The 22,097-nt window shown below is 47.9% G+C and overlaps 1 protein-coding gene across 1 annotated transcript in view; it reads right to left on the bottom strand.

Moving 5' to 3' along the window:
- Nucleotides 1-20,686, bottom strand: part of GALNT17 (polypeptide N-acetylgalactosaminyltransferase 17) — a 448,716-nt gene extending 428,030 nt beyond the window's left edge. Inside the window, exon 1 of the mRNA XM_067705964.1 lies at nt 18,949-20,686. Coding sequence (XP_067562065.1) covers nt 18,949-19,186 — 238 coding nt within the window. The 5' untranslated portion in view covers nt 19,187-20,686. The remainder of the gene's footprint in view (nt 1-18,948) is intronic.
- Nucleotides 20,687-22,097: the final 1,411 nt, after the last annotated feature.

Raw genomic sequence — 22,097 nt, 5'->3', positions numbered from 1 at the left:
AGGATGGATGGAACTGGATCCCCAGGACCCATGGGAAGCTGGAATACCCATGGAGCAGTGATGCTGGGGGAACCACAAGCCCTTCGCTGGCTGCAGTTGAGCCAAGCTGAGATCTGAGTAAGGAGGATGAAGATGAAGAAATTAAGGCAGTCTACTCCTCCCCAAGGGCCTATGCATATAAGCTACCGAAGAGCAACATAAGGAAAGAACTGAATCCGAACCACCCCTTGGTAACTACTGTTTAGCTTTTGTTTTCTCCCCAAACTGCTTTGTGCAAGTAAACACAGCTCGAGGGTCCTTAGACCTTCCTGAGTGTTCACCTTCAGCTAAGGAAGGAAAAGGAAAAGGCTCTTGAAATGATATTTCATGAGATTTGTGTATTTTAATATTAGTTTCAGACCCTTTCTTCAAATCTCCTGGAATCAGTTCAATTGCAGGAAGATGGGTAGGTAGGAAGGAAAAAAAAATTGAAGTGAATTTTAGAACAACTTGGCAAATTAGCAAAGTTTTTAACATCGTTAAAGAGCTCTTCAATATTCTTCCCTGAACTCCATTTTTATTTTGTGAATGCATTTCAGTAATTGCTCTAAAGGAAACTGTGGAACTTTGGCACAAACGTAAATGTTTGCATGATTTAAAATGCAGTGGCGGCAAAGATCATGATTTTTTTAATTGCTAATTCTTAAACTAACCTCTTCAGTTTGTCTCATCTTGAAAAATGCCAGTTCCTAACAGGCAACGGCATAATAAAGACAATGCATGTATTATTTAGTTGTTTATAATTGCAAACAACTTAGCCATATTTCAATACTTATCCCTAAGCTCCAACATGGAGCATAAGTAGTGTATGATTATAATCATTCCATCATTCTGTAAATAGAACACTGGGACACTGAGAAATAAGACTGCTTTCTTAAAGCCAACAGCAGAGACAGAGAAGCAGGTCTGGAGCCGGGTGGTTTTTAATTCAACCGCCTTACACCACCCAACTTATCGTTCAGTATTTGCTGACACATTAATCAAGGATGAAGAGAGATTGTCCTGTGACTCAGGGAGACTAGTGTTCCAAAACCTGCCTAATTGAATTAGTCAGGATGATTAACACTAGCTGTCGTAACAGATAAGCTCCAAGATCTCAATGGCTTAACACAAATGTCCAATGCACAGAGATATCAAGAGAGAGCTGGGGAGGATGGGATGATACTCTGTTCCACACAGTCATTCAGGGACTGAGGATCCTTCCATCTTGTATGCCACCAACAGGTAGACTCCAAGGCTACCACAGGAAGGTAAGGAGGGAAGGCATGTACGACCCCACAGGATATTTTGTGGGCCAGGTCTGACAGTGGCAGACATCACTTCCTCCCATCTTCCAATGCCCAGAACTCAATCACATGCCCCCCACCTAACTGCGGGGAGCCTGAAGATTCACTCTGTGCCCAAGAGGAAGAGACAATCTCCTGGTGAACATGGCATTGACTCTGCCACCCCAACTAGAGACAAAGGTAGTTCTAGGCTGCCTGATATCAGCTCCTCTAACCCAGACCCTGATCTGGTATAAATGATTCCATTAGAAAGATTGCCCCCACCCTTCTAGGAACTCCAAATGAAAGTTCTACACTGCACACGTCAACCCAGGTCTGTGGCCTAGATCAAGATGGTGAACAGGAAAGAGAAGAAGGGTGCATTGGGCCAAAGGGCGTACCTTCTAGACATGAGGGAACCACATCAGTCATCTGCATCAGCTTCATGTTGACACACAGCTTTGAACCCCCCCGCCCCTCCCCCCACACACAACTCTTGGGCCTGGGCCCTTAGCCGCATGGTGTGGCTCCTACTCAAGGCTTGGTATCCAGTAAAATATGACCATCAGAAGATTACACTGCATCTTGCCCAATTAAAGCCACCATGATACCCATAAGATGAAGATTCAATGGCAGGGAGGACACAGGGCAGAAGCCAAGAACAAAGCCTGCCTGAGGCCTGCTGAGAGTTGCCCAAATGAAGAAGAAATTAACAATGCACACTTGTTAGCACTCTTGTTGTGCTAATTCCCTTGCAAATACAAGCAAAACCTTTCAATTAACTTAATAGCAATTTCACTTTTCTCACATTTTGTTCTAATTATGGGCGGGATCTAAAGCTCACACAGCATAATTTAGAGCTCTAGAATTAACAGCTTTACAACTTTACACATCAGTAGCTGCTAAACCTAAGGGAAGCAAGGTTCCCTGCTGCCCTCCTGTCACCGCACTCCCACGCCCACCCCTCTGCAATCCCTGGACCGGCCACCAACACTACTTGGGACTGAGTCCCATGCCCAGAAGTCAGCAAATGCCAACTTCACAAAGGAAGACACAGAAAGGCAGCTGGTGGGTGTCTCTGGACAACTGATTTCTCTGAGTTTCAGCTTCCTCAACTGCAAAATGGGTATAATAGTGTACACAGGTCTGATGTTGAATTAAGCAACACAAAACACTGGATATGCATTAGATGCCAATAAAAATACTGCATACGACACACTACAGTACGCCTGCGTATTTACAAAGTCCATATATTGGGTTTCATCAAATCTAAGATGCCTTCAATTGCAAGTGGCACTATTTTTATGCACCAAGAAAGGGGGGAAGTGCTGCCAATTAAACTATGACACATCACTGATCATCAAATGAATCTCAATTTCAGAGATGTAAAAGTGTGCACCTTAGCATTGACAAAATATGGTTACACATGGTGGTGTCAACCTATCAGACGGCTTCAGGTCAAATCCAAGTTAACCAGAATGCCCACGGACTTAGTATTCTAGTTCACTGAATTTCCAGAGAACAAAGAGTCTTGCTTCATTTTAATATTTGCTGAAAAGGTATTGGGGGTGGAGAGAGGATGGCAGACACCACAGATTCACAATGCAAACACCATCCCTTCTCTCCTTCTCTTTGGCCTCCACCATACTTACTTTCTCTGAAAAGCCACTGTTGTCTTAAAGCAAGGTTAGTCATGTGGCCATTGTCTGGACCACATGAGCCTACCAGGAAGACTTCTGGAAAAGATTTTCTTTCCTGATTAAACAATAGGAGATGTGGCCAGTGGTACAGTACTTCCTACCTTGTACAATGATGCAATGACTGCAACTACCACAGCCATCTTGTAACCATGAGAAAAAAACAAGGAAATATAATGAACTATGACATTATAATGTCATCATGATGACTTCATGGTTCTAAACCAATACTGGTGACCACTACTTCTGCACTTGCTAAGTGAGAACAAGTTACTTTCTGATGAATTAACTCCTAAATGACATGGAGAAGGATTTTAAAATATACACAGGAATACTACTCAGCCATAAAAAAGAATCAAATTTTGTCCTTTGCAGCAACATGGATGGACTTGGAGGATATAAGCCTTAGTAAAATAAGTCAGACAGAGAAAGACAAATACTGTATGATATCATTTATATGCAGAATCTAAAAAATAAAACAAACAAGCAAATATAACAAAGGAAAAAAAAACAGTCACAGATATAGAGAACTGAGTGGTTACCAGTGGGGAGACAGAATGGGAGAGGGGCAAGATAGGGTTAGGAGATTAAGAAGCACAAACTATTACATGTAAAATAAATAAACTACAGGGATATATTGTACAACACGCCGCATATAGCCAACGTTTTATAATAACTATAACTGGAGTATAACCTTTAAAAATTATGAATTCTTATGTTATACACCTGTTAACTTATATAATATTGTACATCAACTGTTACTCAATAAAAAATAACTAAATAGTAATAATTTTTAAATGAATAAAACCTATTCTCTTGCAAACTGTTACCATGTAAATGATTCATTCTAATGCAAGGCACAGATAAACAACAGCTAAAAGGGACTACCCTAGTGGCACGGTGGTTAACAATTCACCTGCTAATGCAGGGGACAGGGGTTCGAGCCCTGGTCCAGGAAGATCTCACATGCTGCAGAGGAACAGGGCCCATGTGCCACAACTACTGAGCCTGTGCTCTAGAGCCCACGTGCTACAAGTACTGAGCCCACACACCACAACTACTGAAGCCCACGTGCCTAGAGCCCATGCTCTGAAACAAGAGAAGCCACCACAATGAGAAGCCTGCACACCACAACAAAGAGTAGCCCCCGCTCGCCACACTAGAGAAAGCCCACATGCAGCAACGAAGACCCAATGCAGCCAAAAATAAATAAATCAATAAATAATTTTTAAAAAACAGCTAAGGGCTTCCCTGGTGGCGCAGTGGTTGAGAGTCCGCCTGCCGATGCAGGGGACACGGGTTCGTGCCCCGGTCCGGGAGGATCCCACATGCCACAGAGCGGCTGGGCCCGTGAGCCATGGCCGCTGAACCTGCACGTCCGGAGCCTGTGCTCCACAGTGGGAGAAGCCACAAGAGTAAGAGGCCCACGTACCACAAAAAAAAAAAAAAAAAAAAACAGCTAAAAGCAGACCCAGAGGGCAGAGAGCAGAAGTAAGAAGAACTGCAATCCTGCAGTCTGAGGAATGAAAACCAAATTTACAGAAAGACAGAGACAAAATGAAAAAGCAAAGGACTACGTACCAGATGAAGGAACAAGACAGAACCCCAGAAAAACAACTAAATGAAGTGGAGACAGGTAACCTTCCAGAAAAAGAATTCAGAATAATGATACTGAAGATGATCCAGGACCTCAGAAAACAAATGGAGGCAAAGATTGAGAAGATGCAAGAAATGTTTAACAACGACCTAGAAGAATTAAAGAACAAACACCTAGAAGAATTAAAGAACAAACAGAGATGAATAATACAGTAACTGAAATGAAAAAACACTAGAAGGAATCAACAGGAGAATAACTGAGGCAGAAGAATGAATAAGTGACCTAGAAGACAGAATGGTGGAATTCACTGCCACAGACAGAATAAAGAAAAAAGAATGAGAAGAAATGAAGACAGCCTAAGAGACCTCTGGAACAACATTAAATGCACCAACATTCACATTATAGGGGTCCCCGAAGGAGAAGAGAGAGAGAAAGGACCCGAGAAAATATCTGAAGAGATTATAGTCGAAAACTTCCCTAACATGGGAAAGGAAATAGCCACCCAAGTCCAAGAAGTGCAGAGAGTCCCAGGCAGGATAAAGCCAAGGAGAAACACACTGAGACATATAGTAATCAAACTGACAAAAACTAAAGACAAAGAAAAATTATTGGAGATATGGGGATATATGTATATGTATAGCTGAGTCACTTTGTTATAAAGCAGAAACTAACACACCATTGTAAAGCAATTACACTGCAATAAAGGTGTTTAAAAAAGAAGAAAAATTATTAAAAGCAACAAGGGAAAAATGACAAATAACATACAAGGGAACTCTTATAAGGTTAACAGCTGATTTCTCCACAGAAACTCTACAAGCCAGAAGAGAGTGGCATGACATATTTAAAGTGACAAAAGGGAAGAAGCTACAACCAAGATTATTCTACCCGGCAAAGATATCATTCAGATTCGACAGAGAAATCAAAAGCTTTACAGACAAGACAAAGCTAAGAGAATTCAGCAACAGCAAACCAGCTCTAGAGCAAATGCTAAAGGAACTTCTCTAAGTGGGAAACACAAGAGAAGAAAAGGACCTACAATAACAAACCCAAAACAATTAAGAAAATGGTAATAGGAACAAACATATCAATAATTACCTTAAATGTGAATGGATTAAACGCTCCAACCAAAAGACACAGGCTCACTGAATGGATACAAAAACAAGACCCATATATATGCTGTCTACAAGAGACCCACTTCAGACCTAGGGACACATACAGACTGAAAGTGAGGGGATGGAAAAAGATATTCCATGCAGATGGAAATCAAAAGAAAGCTGGAGTAGCAATACTCATATCAGACAAAATAGACTTTAAAATAAAGAATGTTACAAGAGTCAAGGAAGGACACTACATAATGATCAAGGGATCAATCCGAAAAGAAGATGTAACAATTATAAATATATATGCACCCAACATAGGAGCACCTCAATACATAAGGCAAATGCTAACAGCTGTAAAAGAGGAAATTGACAGTAACACAATAATAGTGGGGGACTTTAACACCTCACTTACACCAATGGACAGATCATCCAGACAGAAAATGAATAAGGAAACACAAGCTTTAAATGACACAATAGACCAGATAGATTTAATTGATATTTATAGGACATTCCATCCAAAAACAGCAGATTACACTTTCTTCTCCAGTGCACACAGAACATTCTCCAGGATAGATCACATCTTGGGTCACAAATCAAGGCTTAGTAAATTTAAGAAAATAGAAATCATATCAAGCATCTTTTCTGACCACAATGCTCTGAGATTAGAAATAAATTACAGGGGGAAAAATGTAAAAAACACAGACACATGGAAGCTAAACAATACGTTACTAAATAACCAAGAGATCACTGAGGAGATCAAAAAATACCCAGAGACAAATGACAATGAACACATGATGATCCAAAACCTATGGGATGCAGCAAAAGCAGTTCTAAGAGGGAAGTTTACAGCAATACAATCGTACCTCAAAAAAAAGAAACATCTCAAATAAACAACCTAATCTTACACCTAAAGGAACCAGAGAAAGAAGAACAAACAAAACCCAAAGTCAGCAGAAGCAAAGAAATCATAAAGATCAGAGCAGAAATAAATGAAATAGAAACAAAGAAAACTATAGTAAAGATTAATAAAACTAAAAGCTGGTTCTTTGAGAAGATAAACAAAATTGATAAACCTTTAGCCAGACTCATCAAGAAAAAGAGGGAGAGGACTCAAATCAATAAAATTAGAAATGAAAAAGGAGAAGTTACAACAGACACCGCAGATATACAAAGCATCCTAAGAGACTACTACAAGCAACTATATTCCAATAAAAATGGACAACCTGGAAGAAATGCACAAACTCTTAGAAAGGTAGAACCTTCCAAGACTGAACCAGGAAGAAACAGAAAATATGAACCAACCAATCACAAGTAATGAAATTGAAACTGATTAAAAATCTTCCAACAAACAAAAGTCCAGGACCAGATGGCTTCAGAGGTGAACTATATCAAACATTTAGAGAACAGCTAACACCCATCCTTCTCAAACTCTAACAGAAAACTGTAGAGGAAGGAACACTCCCAAACTCATTCAATGAGGCCACCATAACCCTGATACCAAAACCAGACAAAGATACTACAAAAAAAGAAAATTACAGACCAATATCACTGATGAATATAAATGCAAAAGTCCTCAACAAAATCCTAGCAGACAGAATCCAACAACACATTAAAAGGATCATACACCATGACCAAGTGGGATTTATCCCAAGGATGCAACGATTCTTCAAAATATGCAAATCAATGTGATACACCATATTAACAAATTGAAGGAGAAAAACCATATGATTATCTCAGTAGATGCAGAAAAAGCTTTTGACAAAATTCAACATCCATTTATGATAAATACTCTCTAGAAAGTGGGCACAGAGGGAATCTACCTCAACATAATAAAGGCCATATATGACAAACCCACAGCAAACATCATTCTCAATGGTGAAAAACTGAAAGTATTTCCTCTAAGATCAGGAACAAGACAAGGATGTCCACTCTCACCACTTTATTCAACATAGTTTTGGAAGTCCTAGCCACAGCAATCAGAGAAGAAAAAGAAATAAAAGGAATACAAATTGGAAAAGAAGAAGTAAAACTGTCACTGTTTGCAGATGACATGATACTATATATAGATAATCCTAAAGATGCCACCAGAAAACTACTAGAGCTAATCAATGGATTTGGTAAAGTTGCAGGGTACAAAATTAATGCACAGAAATCTCTTGCATTCCTATACACTAACAATGAAAAATCAGAAAGAGAAATTAAGGAAACAATCCCACACACCACTGCAACAAAAAGAATAAAATACCTAGGAATAAACCTAACTAAGGAGGTAAAAGACCTGTACTCAGAAAACTATAAGACACTGATGAAAGAAATCAAAGATGACACAAACAGTTTGAGAGATATAACATGTTCTTGGATTGGAAGAATGAATACTGTGAAAATGACTATACTACCCGAAGAAATCTACAGATTCAATGCAATCCCTATCAAATTACCAATGGCATTTTTTATAAAACAAGAACAAAAAATCTTAAAATTTGTATGGAGACACAAAAGACCCCGGATAGCCAAAGCAATCTTGAGGAAAACAACAGAGCTGGAGGAATCAGACTCCCTGACTTCAGACTATACTACAAAGCTACAGTAATCAAGACAATATGGTAGTGGCACAAAAACAGAAATATAGATCAACGGAAAAGGATAGAAAGCCCAGAGATAAACCCATGCACATATGGTCAACTAATCTATGACAAAGGAGACAAGGATATACAATGGAGAAAAGACAGTCTCTTCAATAAGTGGTGCTGGGGAAACTGGACAGCTACATGTAAAAGAATGAAATTAGAACACTCCCTAACACCATACACAAAAAGAAACTCAAAATGGATTAGAGATCTAAATGTAAGACCAGACACTATAAAACTCTTAGAGGAAAACATAGGAAGAACACTCTTTGAAATAAATCACAGCAAGATCTTTTGTGATCCACCTCTTAGTGTAATGGAAATAAAAACAAAAGTAAACAAATGTGACCTAATGAAACTTAAAAGCTTTTGCACAGCAAAGGAAACTATAAACAAGATGAAAAGACAATCCTCAGAATGGGAGAAAATATTTGCAAACGAATCAACAAAGGATTAATCTCCAAAATGCATAAACAGCTCATGCAGCTCAATATTAAAAAAACAAACAACCCAATCCAAAAATGGGCAGAAGACCTAAATAGACATTTCTCCAAAGAAGGTACACAAATGGCCAAGAGGCACATGAAAAGCTGCTCAACATCACTAATTATTAGAGAAATGCAAATCAAAACTACAATGAGGCATCACCTCACACCAGTTAGAATAGGCATCATCAGAAAATCTACAAACAACAAGTGCTGGAGAGGGTGTGGAGAAAAGGGAACCCTCTTGCACTATTGGTGGGAATGTAAATTGATGCAGCCACTATGGAGAACAGTAGGGAGGTTCCTTAAAAAACTAAAAATAGAATTACCATATGACCCAGCAATCCCACTACTGGGCATATACCCAGAGAAAACCATAATTCAAAAGACACATGCACCCTAATGTTCACTGCAGCACTATTTACAATAGCCAGGACATGGAAGCAACCTAAATGTCCATCAACAGACGAATGGATAAAGAAGATGTGGTACATATATACAATGGAGTATTACTCAGCCATAAAAAGGAATGAAATTGGGTCATTTGTAGAGACGTGGATGGATCTAGAGACTGTCAGACAGAGTGAAGTAAGTCAGAAAGAGAAAAACAAATACTGTATATTAACACATATATGTGGAACCTAGAGAAATAGTACAGGTGAACCGGTTAGCAGGGCAGAAATTGAGACACAGATGTAGAGAACAAATGTATGGACACCAAGGGGGGAAAGTGTGTGTGGAGGGGGGGTGAATTGGGTGATTGGGATTGACACATATACACTAATATGTATAAAATAGATAATTAATAAGAACCTACTGTATAAAAAATAAATAAATAAAACAAAATTCAAAAAAATAAAAGCAGACCCATACAGAGTACAATCAGAGTCCAGAAGAAGGAACAATTAATTCCAAAAAAGTGGCAGGGAAGGTTTCGGAGAATAAACGGCTTCTGAATTGGTCTTGGAGAATGCATGAGATTTTAATAGGATGGGGTGGGTGGAAGGGGGTATTTTGCAAATTATGGAAGGGGGTATTATGCAAATCTGAGAGTTAAAAGACCCTAAAGTCACGTCGCTTTTATTTATACACTTTGGTCCCTAGAAATACAGAGAACTAGAACCCGGTCTCCTGACTGTTCCTCACACTCTTTCTACCAGAGAGGTACAGCGCCTAACAAGCCACGTGTAACCACAAGACACCCCTCAGTAAACACTAATCACACGATTAGCCATTGTGTTGGAGGCAGGGATGGTAGGAGGCTCTTCTGGAACCTTGCTCCCTATTAACTGTCAGCACGCTCGTTTGTTGGCGTGTGGCTGTGGCCGCCTGTAATTACGGCCGCGGTTTATTACTCATGCATGGCAAGGCTCAGGCTCTGCAGTTAGCCATGACAGGGACATTATTAAAAGGGAAAACTTCTCTATCAGTGGCTAAACCAATTGTCATCCACATGTCAAGCAGTCTAAAGACCTGCGAGGGGTAATAACGAAGGCAGAGGAAGGTCTTTCAACCAAGTGAGTCCTGCATCTTTTTTTTAAGTGCTACCCTGCATTCGGAAATGCTTTCCCTGCTGAGGGAGATCTTGTCCCCGCTGTCAAAGGTCACCCTGTGGGGAGTTGGCTCCCCTGATCTTCTGAGTTCCATCATCTGGTCCCCTAGGCAGAGGAAGCAGGTCCTACCCTGTAACACGGCACTCCAGCTGGATCCATGAAATGCAAGAGGACCCAGATGCCTGGTGGTGGTCTCAGAAGGCAGACTATGGGGACTGTGGCTGCAACAGCCACAGCTGGGATAAAGCCTGCAGGCAGTGGGCTGCTGCCACGGCAGCTGGAGTGGACAGGCTTCTGTGTCATCTGAGAGCAGCAGCGGGGGACGGGCGGGAGGAGACAGGTTTGCAGCAGAGAACTCCTCCCATCCATCACCACCTCCCGCAGAATCCCTCCAGCCCAGCCCACTTCCTCTGGCTCAGGAAGGAATGGGGGACAGAAAGGGAGACCTATCAACAGGTAGGTAGACAAGCTCAGGGTCAAGCTAAGACTGCAGAGCGTGCATCGTAAGGGCGCCAACCCCCGCCATGGTGGGTCTTTCCTTGGGAGTCAGCCGATCCAGGACTAGGGGGTCACGGGGTGGATAGAGGAGAGGACAGGGGTGGACAGAGGTGAGGACCCTGGAGAAGCTGGTAAAAGAACTCCCGACAGGCTCGCCATGGGAGGGGCTGTCCAGGCTGGATGTGGAAGGATGGAGCCACAGGGAGGGAGAGAAAGGGGCATGGCTGGGGGCTGAGTACACCTCAGTGAAGCTGGGGGTCCGGTGGGGAGCACCCAGGTCAGAGTGCTGAGGGCTGATTCAGATTTCCCAAAGGGAGCAACTCCAGATGCTGACTCTTAGCTGAGGATGTGGCCAAGGAGGGGTTCTGAGGTGAGGGGCACCTGGCATCACTGAGGATTGGAGGGCTGGTTGAGCCCTGAACCAGAGGCATGGCTGGCTCAGCAACGCCAGCATCTTCCACCCACTACTGGATTCTAACCCACTTTCCCGCCTATTCGCGCACACACTAAACCCCAACACAGCGTCAGTCCCCTTACATCAGTGCAGTGACCTGTCACCCAGCGGCTCCCCACGTCTACAGAACTACATCCAAACCAGCCTGAGACTGAAGCCTGGCTGGGTCCAGCCTCCACCTAGTCCTCTCAACAAGTTCCACTTGTTCCTGTGTCCTCACACACATCTCTGCCTCTACCCATCCCCCTTGCCAGTTGCCCTGCAGATTCCCAGTCCTGGGCCCTGACCATCTTCTATGATTTGCTTCCACATCAGGTCCCCAGGTGGTGTCACTGCCTGGGTCCTCTGTTCCAGGTGTTAAAACTTCTGAGTTCTGTCGTTCTTGTTCAACAGACGTTGGTCAAGAACCTCCTGTTTGCCAGGTCAAGTCTCAGCACCCCCATACTCATTTAACATTCCTCTGAGATCTAGCATATACCTGGTAAAACTACAAACGCATCCTTCCAACTGGACCACAGATGTCTAAGTATGTGTGGCATCTGCATCTCTCTGTATCCTGGCATCTAGCCTACACCCAGCAGTGAGGAAGTGCTCACAAACACATGGAAATGACCAACATTTCTGTAACGGGATTTGACATGCAGAGGCTACCATTTCCTCTCCCCAGCCTCAAGAGTGATCAGCCAAAGACACCATCATTCTAAGCAGAAGACAGAGAGGAAGAAAGGAGAAGGAGGAAGGCAACAGAATTCAGCCTCAGACAAACGCATGGAAGAGAGAAGGATCCCACGTTAATTCAGAGTCTAAGCAACTTTGAGGGAAAAGGACCTCCCCCGCCCCGTCTTGAGATTTACATCTCAGGTAACGACGACCACACACTGCCTCAATGTAGCACAACGGTTCATGCATTCATTCCCGAAATGTCTGCTGAGCACCTACTCCGGGCCAGGGCAGTTCTCAGCATCAGAGAGACGACAGGGGGCAAGATCCCTTCCTTCAAAGAGTGAGCATTCTCCCAGCCGCCACGCATCAGGCCCCGTGGCTCATGCGGTACATCTTGAATCCCAATTCATCCTGACTCACAGCGACCCCATTTCACAGCTGAGAGGTGGGGAGGCTGGCCCAAGGTCACACAGCTAATAAGTGACAGAACCAGAAATCAAACCTAGTCTGCCTGCCACCCAAGAGGACACCCTTTCTTCCAATATTCTATTCTTTTTTTTTTTTTTTTGTCTGCATTGGGTCTTCATTGCTGCACGCGGGATTTCTCTAGTTGTGATGAGCACGGGCTACTCTTCATTGCGGTGCACAGGCTTCTCATTGCGGTGGCTTCTCTTGTTGCGGAGCACAGGCTCTAGGCGCACAGGCTTCAGTAGTTGTGGCACGTGGGCTCAGTAGTTGTGGCACGTGGGCTCAGTAGTTGTGGCGCACGGGCTCTAGAGTGCAGGTTCAGTAGTTGTGGCGCACGGGCTTAGTTGCTCCACGGCATGTGGGATCTTCCCGGACCAGGACTCGAACCCGTGTCCCCTGCATTGGCAGGTGGATTCTTAACCACTGTGCCACCAGGGAAGTCCCAATATTCTATTCTTAAAGGATCAGAGGTTTCTGATCTTAGGTGTTTCTTCACTCAACTTGGGCTTCACTGCACCCACATTCCACCTCCCCGTTGTCACTCTTAGCTCTAATTACGGAGCCTTCTTCCCGTCCACAAAGGACACTCCCGATTTGGCAACAGCAAAGGTCAGGGTGTTGGAGTTCTTCCTCGAGAATGACACTGGTGGCCTCTCCCCGCTACCTCTGGGCTGGGCAGGCAGCAGGTGCCCCCGCTGGCAGGGTGCCTGTCACACACACTGGCCAACACAGATGTGCCTGTATCTGAGGGTTTTCCAAGAACTGGGCTCCCCATCTCTCCAGGAGCCACCAGATGTGATCAGTCCATCGGAGGTAAAAGAAGTGAGCGTCCCTCCGGCGCCCAGGCTCTGGCTCTGCTGACCAGGCTTCCACACACCTGAGCCCCTGCCGGCCACCAGGCCTGAGGAAGGTCTGCACGCAACACCTAAGGCTCGCACTGCCCTGGTTTCCTTCTGATGCTCACTCCAAGGAGGGATTTTAATACAAACATACACCCTCTGCCCTCTTCCCCTTTACCTCCTTCCCATTGGAAACGCTGGTACATTCCAGCTTAATAGTCTATATAAGCATATGTATATTCCAGGGAAGAGGAAACAGCTCAGGGCCAGCTCTGGCATCCAGGAAGAGATGCTTTCAACACACGATCCCTCTCCTTCTGGCGCCAACTGGGACGCCCACAGAGCACATCTCTGCCTCTGTCCCTCTGCACCAACTCACTCTCCCCGCCTGGTGGGCGTGGCTGATGAGGCAGGCTGGGTGGGCTGCACGTGAGTTGTTTGGGAACGTGCTGGTTTTCTGCAACTCCGACTCCAGCTTCATCTGCCTGTGTGGCTTGGAGGCAGGACTGGGCTGGGTAATTTTGACTTCTCTCCATGCCCGCAAAGATATTCAATTTCTTCGAGCAACCCTACTTCTATTCAATATCCTTCTGAAAACCTTTGGAACCTAACCTCAATCGACTGCATTTCCTCTTATGACAGCGGGGCCCGGGGTTTACTGGACGAAGCAGCCACACGTGCCCCTGTGATTCACCGCACGGGGGTGCAGATGAGGGACGGGGTCACCAGCCAGAGCTCGGGGCTTGCATGGGGCACAGGACCTCCACCCTGCCTGTCCTATCAAGGGGATGCTGGACCTGGGAAAGGTACCGTGATATTCAGGAATCTTGACTCTGCCCCTCGCTGGCTGTGTCATCCTGGCTAAGTCACACAGTATCTCTGTGTCTCACTTTTCTCAGCTCTAAAATGAGAGAAACCAGTAACTTCCTCAGAAGGTGACAGACAGCCAAAAGCCCTGTACAGAGTTACACGGGAATTCTAACAAGAAATCTATCCCTGTGTCCATTTTCCTTATGCCAGTACAAAACCACCATTTTAAAAAAAAAAAATTAACACGGTATTATTTTCTTCTGTATAATCGTTTTGGATTTTCCAAAATTTCCACAATAAAACATGAATTAATTTCATTCTAGAGCGAGAAAGGAACATAAAACCATCATGTGATGAAATCACACATTCAAAGGAAACATACTGAAACGTGCTGGTCCCTAACCTGGGAACTGCTTCACTTCCAGGGTCCTCCCAAGGGTCTGATGCTCTTTAGTCAGGATCTGGTGAAGGACCAGAGCAGCCTCAAGATGGCACAGGCAAGATGGCGGGGACAGGGTGGTACAGGCAAGATGGCGGGGACAGGATGGTACAGGCAAGATGGCGGATACAGGATGGCACAGGCAAGATGGCGGAGACAGGATGGTACAAGCAAGGTGGCGGGGACAGGATGGTACAGGCAAGATGGCGGGGACAGGATGGTACAGGCAAGATGGCAGGGACAGGATGGCACAGGCAAGATGGCAGGGACAGGATGGTACAGGCAAGATGGTGGAGACAGGATGGTACAGGCAAGATGGCTACCTCACACTCAGTCCCCCCAGCTAAGTCTTCCCAACTCATTCCCCTCACCACATCCACCCAACCCAATCCAGCCTTTACAATGTCAAGGTTATTTCCTCTGTGGCTATCATTTACCTCCTAAAACTAGCTCCCATCCAATTAATCAATCAATACACCTTTGGTGCCCACATTATGTACAAGGTGCTGTGACACATGCTGAAGGATGGAGGTGGTATTAAATAACCGAATAATGGTTCGAGACCTTAAAAAGCCTGCAGTCCAGTTCTGCACTCAAAAGATAAAGCCATCGAGGCACAAAAGTCAAAGCCATGGGTGCAAATGGACACAGACAAGAAAGCTTCAAGCACCCTGGAGCAGGGACAGCTCAGACCGTGTGGCTTCGCACCACTGCCCACCCCCAGGTGGTGACCTTGAGCCAAGCTTTAAAGGATGGATGGATGCAGAAAGGAGGCGGGGAGAGCAAACCAGGACAGCTAGCACTTCTCAAAGACGGGGGCTGAAACGTGGAGGCTACATCGTAAGACAAATGCAGGGTTATTTCAGCAAGTAGATCAGTCTTGCTCGAAGAGGCCGAGGCACTGGGCCAGGGCGGGAACATGGGGGGGTGGGGGGGCGGGCGGCGGGCCTGACTGTCAGCCTCCAGGCTCGACCACGGTTCCTTAGGAAACACAAAACCACCGGAAGGTCTTGGGCCCTTTGGAAGCGGTGCTTTCCACGCAGACAGCTGGAAACACAGAAAGGAGGGGCGGCAGGGCCCTGGGTTAAAGGGTCCTGCAGCAACAGTGAGGGGGCAGCAGACGCGGCCTCACGGAAAGAATGGAGGGGCAGGTGCAAGAGAGTCTGGAGGGACAAAAATGAACTCATCTCTGTGTACTTTCCCCTCCATACCAGCTTTTCCACTTTCCCTTTCAAGTGTCCTTTTCAGCCTATATTAAGAAAAACAAAACCATAAAAACATGTAACTGATTTTCAAAAGGCAGGCACCGAGAGTCTTAGCGGAGAGGCCAGTTCTGAGGAAGTCTGGGTCATCCCTGGCCCCCCCCAGCCCAGGGGCCCCTCTCAGGACACCCAAGGAAACGTCCCAGGAGTGAGAGAACACTGGAGATGGCTGTGCTGTGTCCCTCCTGCTTGAATTTCATAAGGGTCCACTGGAAAGGTCTGAGAAATCGGAGGCATCATTAAAACACCAGCTCCCACTTGGTACCCAAGGGGCTGGACCCAAGTGGCTCTGTTCCTCCTATGTGCCCAGTGCCGGGCTCTCTCGAACCCTCCATTAATTCCTGAGGAATAAAGAGCACCAAGGTCAAGGTTACCTTCTCCTCCTTCAGTAGCAAGAGGTGGAGACAGGCTGCAGAGCCAGTGGACACGGGAATCCAGGTCCCATCTCCCAGGCACTCTCCTCCCCTGGCACTCTCCCGCCACAGCAGGAGACCCCGGCAGGCCTACAGTATCAACAGGTGGGGCACGCTTTACCCAAAACTAGCACAGGCAGAGGATGGAGCGCTGGGGGGTGGGGTGGAGATCAGGAGGGTCGTTACAAATGACACTGGTCAGCCAGGAAGAGAACAGCTACCTTAGTTACAGCCTGAATTCCCGGCTTGCCCAGGAAAAGTTCTCAACCCAGCCTTCCTCAGAGACTGCAGGTAAAGAAAACTCATCTTCCCACCCCACCACACCCAACCCAACCCAACCCAACCCAAGCAGTCCCAAGTGGAGGACATCCCCAAACCCCCAGGGAATCGCTTACCAGGCAGGGGAGTATACAAGGAAAGAAGCCGAACCCCAGCCCATCTGAAGCAAACTCACAGCTTCCCAGAAGTCCCCACCCCCACTCCAACCAACAGGCAAATGGATTTTCCTCTTTACTCCGCCTGGCATAGGCAGTAGAGGGCACTGGGCCATGGTCCAGACCACAAGCTTGTTGGAGATGCAAAGTCTCGGGTCCCCACCCAGATCTACTTAATCTGAGATTCTTCGGTTGGGCCTAGAAATCTGCATCTTAACAGGCCCTCCACGTGACTCTGACACACGCCAAAGGTTGAGACACGCCAGTGCAGCAGCTGAGAACCTCAATCCTGGCACCAGACTGTCCAAGTTCAATTCCCAGCTCTGTCATCCCCTAGCTGGGTGGCTGTGAGCAAGCTACTTAGGGGGAAGTATCAGCACCCATCTCCTAGGGTTGCTGGAAAGACTTAACGAGTCCCTGCGTCTTAGTGGCACTTAGTAAATACCCTTTGGAATTTTATCATTCTTATTTGGGGCACTGGGTGGGTGGGGGTATATCATATTTCATTTCCTAATTGAAACGACTTGTGTCCCTGGGTACAGCCTGACACTTGAGGGAACCAGCTATCTTGCACTCTCTCTTTTGGGTCTTAAGGATTGGTCTACAGCACAGATCTGTGTAAAATAATAAGGCCCATCCCATAAGCATCTAATTCCTCCAGAGATGAACTGTGGGCTTTTGTTTCATTCTGTGCCTTGGTTCTCCAACACTCAGGAGAAGAGCTCCCACAAGAACCCCACAGGGGACACCTACAGCCAGGCCATACCTACAGCTGGGCCCCGCTGTCTACAAGGGGTCAGTGGGATTGCAGCGTCCCACTGCAGATACAAGTTCAAGGTATCCCCCGGATACTTGCTGAATGATATCAAGAAGACCAAGGGGTCCTTTCAGAGGGTGCTTGGAAATCTGACCCCATCCCACCAGGAAGGACCCAGAAGGGAGCACTGGAAAGCAGAAAGAAGACAATATGGTGACACCCTCCTCCCTGCCTGCCACTGGACTGGTCTCTTGCTCTAAATGCAGGTAGGACAGTAGATGAGTCAGGTCTTACTAATGCAGAACCTTTTTGTAATCAAAATGAATACTCCTTATAACTAGGAGGAGACAGTAGATAGAAGTTGTCAAGAACACAGGCTCTTTGGTCAACCAGACATGGGGTTCTGACTCCGCACTCTACCACTTACTAGCAGCAGGACATCAGGCAACTTAGGTAACCCCTCCAAGCCTCCTTTTCTTATTTCTGATATGAGGAAAGGAAAGAACCACCCTGGACTGATGTGACCACTCAGCGAGATAACGCACTTGGAACAGTCTTGGCACTGTGTCTGACACAATCACAATTCCACCACTAATTATTATCATTATCTTTATGACTATCAGTAGCTCCGGAATTACCATGAGGACATGAGTTAGAAGCTCAGGAAGGGAGGTGGCAGCCTTGACTCTGACTTGGATACCAGTCACATGGACCCTGGAGAGCTGTCCATACTCAAGTGAGTAATACTCTGACCTTGGGGGCAGCAAATGTCCAATGAGCCATCAGTTCCTGGACCAGATGTGACCAGGGTATATTAAAAGTCTCCCTCTTCTCCCGAAGCGCTGAGAACATTTTATATGGGACAGACTCTGACAACTATCACTGATTGGATGGTACACCTCTCTTTGCTACACTCTAAAAACCTACTTCCCCAACCCACCTCAAACTTTAACAATTGCCCTCGGGCAGCTCTCTCGGGAGAATCCGAGCGTGTCCTTAATAGCAGGCTCACCAAGGCAGCTGCGGGAAGGGAGGAGTCCTCACTGCTAGCCTGCAGCCCGCCTCCTAGACAGATAACATTCCTCCAACCTACTACCGAAGCGCGTTAGCGCCAGACCTGAGGCCTTGACTGTTGCAGACATTTAAGCAGGCCAATGTCCCTCCCCCGTCCGACCCCACCAAACGCTAAGCTGTAAGAGCTCTTTCCTCCCTTAAGTCGCCTGCGCCTCCAGTCCCATTTGGCCGCACGTCTACTTTCCGCACTTGGGCCGGAGCGGCCAGGTAATCATTCCTGCACGCGGAGACCGGGAGCCAGCTGTGCTGACGTGTTTCCACGATAAAAGCAAACTTACAGCTGGAGAACAGAAAAGAAACGGGTAATTCTTTCCAGGAGCCCTGGCCTCCTGGCCGAGACTGGGCAGGAAGAGTAAAAGGGCGCGGGGGAGCCAGGAGGTGCTTGCCTCCCGCACCGCGCGCAGGGCCTCCGGGGGAAACCCGGTGCCCGGCCCGCCCGCGCCGAGCCCCGTGGGCAACCGCGCGCGTCCTTACCATTCAGTTGCCGGTAAACAATGTCCTCGAGCAGCGAGAGGCGCTTCAGGACCGCATCCTGTATGGGGCTGGCGCTCTGCGCGCTGAGGTTGGCCGCCTCGGCGCGCGGCCGAATCTCGTGGAAGGCGTCTCCGCTGCGCACAGAGATGGGCCGACACTTGGCCAGGAAGAGCACGAAGCCGGCCACCGCGATCAAGTTCAACACCAACAGCACTTTGACTCTTCTCAGTGAAGCCATCAAACACGCCCGGTCGGCCCTCGCCCCGGACCCGCGCCCCCTCGGGCTCCGGCGAGGCGCGGGGCAGCCGGGGTCCGTGCGAGCCTCGCGCTCCGGACGTCTGGCGAGGATCTCAGCCGCTCCCGGCCCCACGGCACGGCGGCTAGGGCAGCGGAGACGGTTGGGAGGTCCGGGCGGTCGCGGGGAGAGCTAGATGGCTCACACCGAAGGCTTCGGTCTGCAGAAGAGCTCCCAGAGATGATGCCTGCTCGGTCCACGGCGCGCGGCCCCTAGCAGGCGCCTCGGCTTCTTGCCGAAGGGCCGGGGGTCTCTCCTCTGCACCACCAAGTGGTTCGCCGCTGGACCTTGGGTCACCGGGAGCGGGGCTGCCAGCGCAGCGGACCCCCGGGGCCCGCGGGCCGGCAGGCGGGGCTGCCCCGGCGCCGCAGCAGGAGCGGCGCGCAGGTGCCGGGCTCAGGGTTCGCCGCCCGCCCGCGGAGGAGCGCGCCGCGCCTCGGGCCGCACAGCCACAACCCTAGTCCGCAGGCGGCCGTCGTGGCGCGTGCCCCGCGGTCTTCAGCCGAGGACCGGCTCCCCGGGGCGGGCGCCTTTGTTCCGCTCACCGACCCGCTCCATCGCGCCGAGCTGAGGAAAAACCCGCGCCCAGGGCCCGCATCCTCGCGGCTCCGCAGTCACACTCAAGTCTCGATTACTCTCAAAGTGGGGGCAGCACTAGGGGGCGGGCGAAGGGGCAGAGCGCAACGTCCTCTCCGCCCCTCGCGCCAGGGGACACCCCACCCCGCCGCCAAACTCAACAGCGCGCACAGCGCCGCGGGCTCCCGGACACGTTCCAAGTCCCGAGCCCACGCAGCGAGTCTTCTGGGCCTGCCGGTCACGCCGGCCTCTCTCCGAGCTGGCGCGTTGGGAGGCTAGCCGGAAGGAGTAGTCGGACCTCAAAAGTCACAGCAGTTCTGTAACCCCCTCCACGAACGTCGCGGGGAGCGCGGAGAGGAGGGACGCGCGCCGTCGCACCCTCCACTCGCCAAAACAGGCGGCGCTGCTCTTCCCGCGCCCCAAGGAGCCAAACGCCGAGTCTTCTAATTGGCGGACGCGGTAATACCGCCGCTGCGGCAAGGAGAGCCCACACTGCCCCGGGGCGCGAGAGCCCGGAGGGGAAGCGCAGGTGGCGGCGGAGGGCGGGGCGCGGCCCGAGAGGACCGGCTGCAGCGCCAGCTCCTCCTCCGCCGCTGCTGGCCACCCCTCTCCCCGCCAGCCAGTCGGCCACCGCCGCCCGCAGGCTGCTGGACGCACAGCTCCCCGGCTCGCCGGCTCTTGCGCGCGCACCCGGAAAGGCTGGGGGCGCCTGGAGAGTGCAGACCGTGCGGGATGGGGGCAGTCAAGTCATGCTGACGGCTGCCGCGTTGGAGGGACCCTTTGGTTCTCAGCACTCCCCGAGCGGGCGGGTTTGTTCCATCCTGGTTGGCGATGAAGACATCCCTTTCTGTGTGCTCGCAGCTCCGCTTTGCGTGGCCAGGAATGGCTAGAGGGAAAATCTGGCCTGGAGACTCGGATTCTGTTACTTTGGGAGCCAGGCCGAGCGTTAGTGGGCTGGGTGGGTTCCCTCCGTGTGAGAATTCTCATCGTACAAGTTACAGTTTCTGTGTCCACTCCCACCTCTATGCGAATTTTATCGTAAGAACAATATTTTGTCTCTTGGATTTCCGAAATCTCTTCCTCTTCCCAAAGCCAGGAGCTCCAAATGCTGGAATTCAAAACCCCGCGTTGATCCATTTAATTCCTTGGGCCTGAAGCAAGAAATAAGGCTGCCAACTAAAAAAGATCGGGCAGCGAAGCCCAATAAATCTGGTGGTTTCCACCTTACCATTTCGATCTCATTGAAGCGTTTTGTTGTTGTTGTTACCGTTGGGTTTTTGTGTTTTGTTGCTGATTTATTATTGGAGATGTCGATTTTCAATATAGAATCTAAGTGAATGAAAAAATATAACAATCTTTTAATTCCCTCGGAACTCTGTGTCCCGGTTCAATAGGTTTTGCTTTGTATAATCTACAAGAAAGTGAATACAAAACTGTTAGATGAAAAAGGCACATCAGAAGCCACAAGGGACAGTTTTTAACCCCACGGGTAGGGCAGGAAAGGGGTTGAGTAGGAAGAAACCTGAGTTATTGAGCAGTTTATAAGGCAGGCACTGGGCCACGCACCCTCTCCATGTTATCTCACTGAATACCCAGCTGAGTTAGGTGTTATTATAACCACGCTCGGAGGGAAGCTAGCACAATCAAGGGAAGCTTCTGCAAAAATAATTTTTGGGCATTTGTTCATCCACAGGACTGCAGCTGGAGAGGTTGAGGCATTGGGCTAGGGTGTCCCAGTAGTAAATGGCTCTAAACCGTGGTGGGTCTGACTCCCAGGCATAGGCATATTTGGGATTAGGAGACGGGAAGCAAATTAGAGGAAATGGCCTCAGAGTAATGGAGATGTTTCCAGGCAAAATTCAACTTCAGTGAGGTTTCTTTTCTCCCTCTAAAACCAGAGAGTTTTAGACCCAATGAGTGACCCACTGTCATGGTCACACCCTGAAGCCTGTCATCACACAGAAGTGCTGCACTCATGAAATCCTGCACTAAAATCCCACCCTGTGCCCACTGCTTTCCTATTCGCAATTCCAACCAAACAGGTTCTCCAGCCACCGGCAACCCCTCTCTCCCTCCCCAGTATTTCAGCCCTTCCATGCCCTCTTGAGTTACTTCCCTACCCTTCCTGGTTACTCGAGACCTGGTTACTCATTTATTTCAAATACATTTCCAGTAATGGCCCTGATTCACACACACTCACAGACATGGTCTCCCACTGTGCCCCCAGTTTGGCAATCCCCACCTCTGAATCAATCCCACCCAGGCAAGAGAGGGCACC

Source organism: Pseudorca crassidens, chromosome 15, assembly GCF_039906515.1.
Source record: "Pseudorca crassidens isolate mPseCra1 chromosome 15, mPseCra1.hap1, whole genome shotgun sequence".
NCBI lineage: Eukaryota > Metazoa > Chordata > Mammalia > Artiodactyla > Delphinidae > Pseudorca > Pseudorca crassidens.
This window is presented reverse-complemented; position numbering and strand designations above follow the sequence as displayed.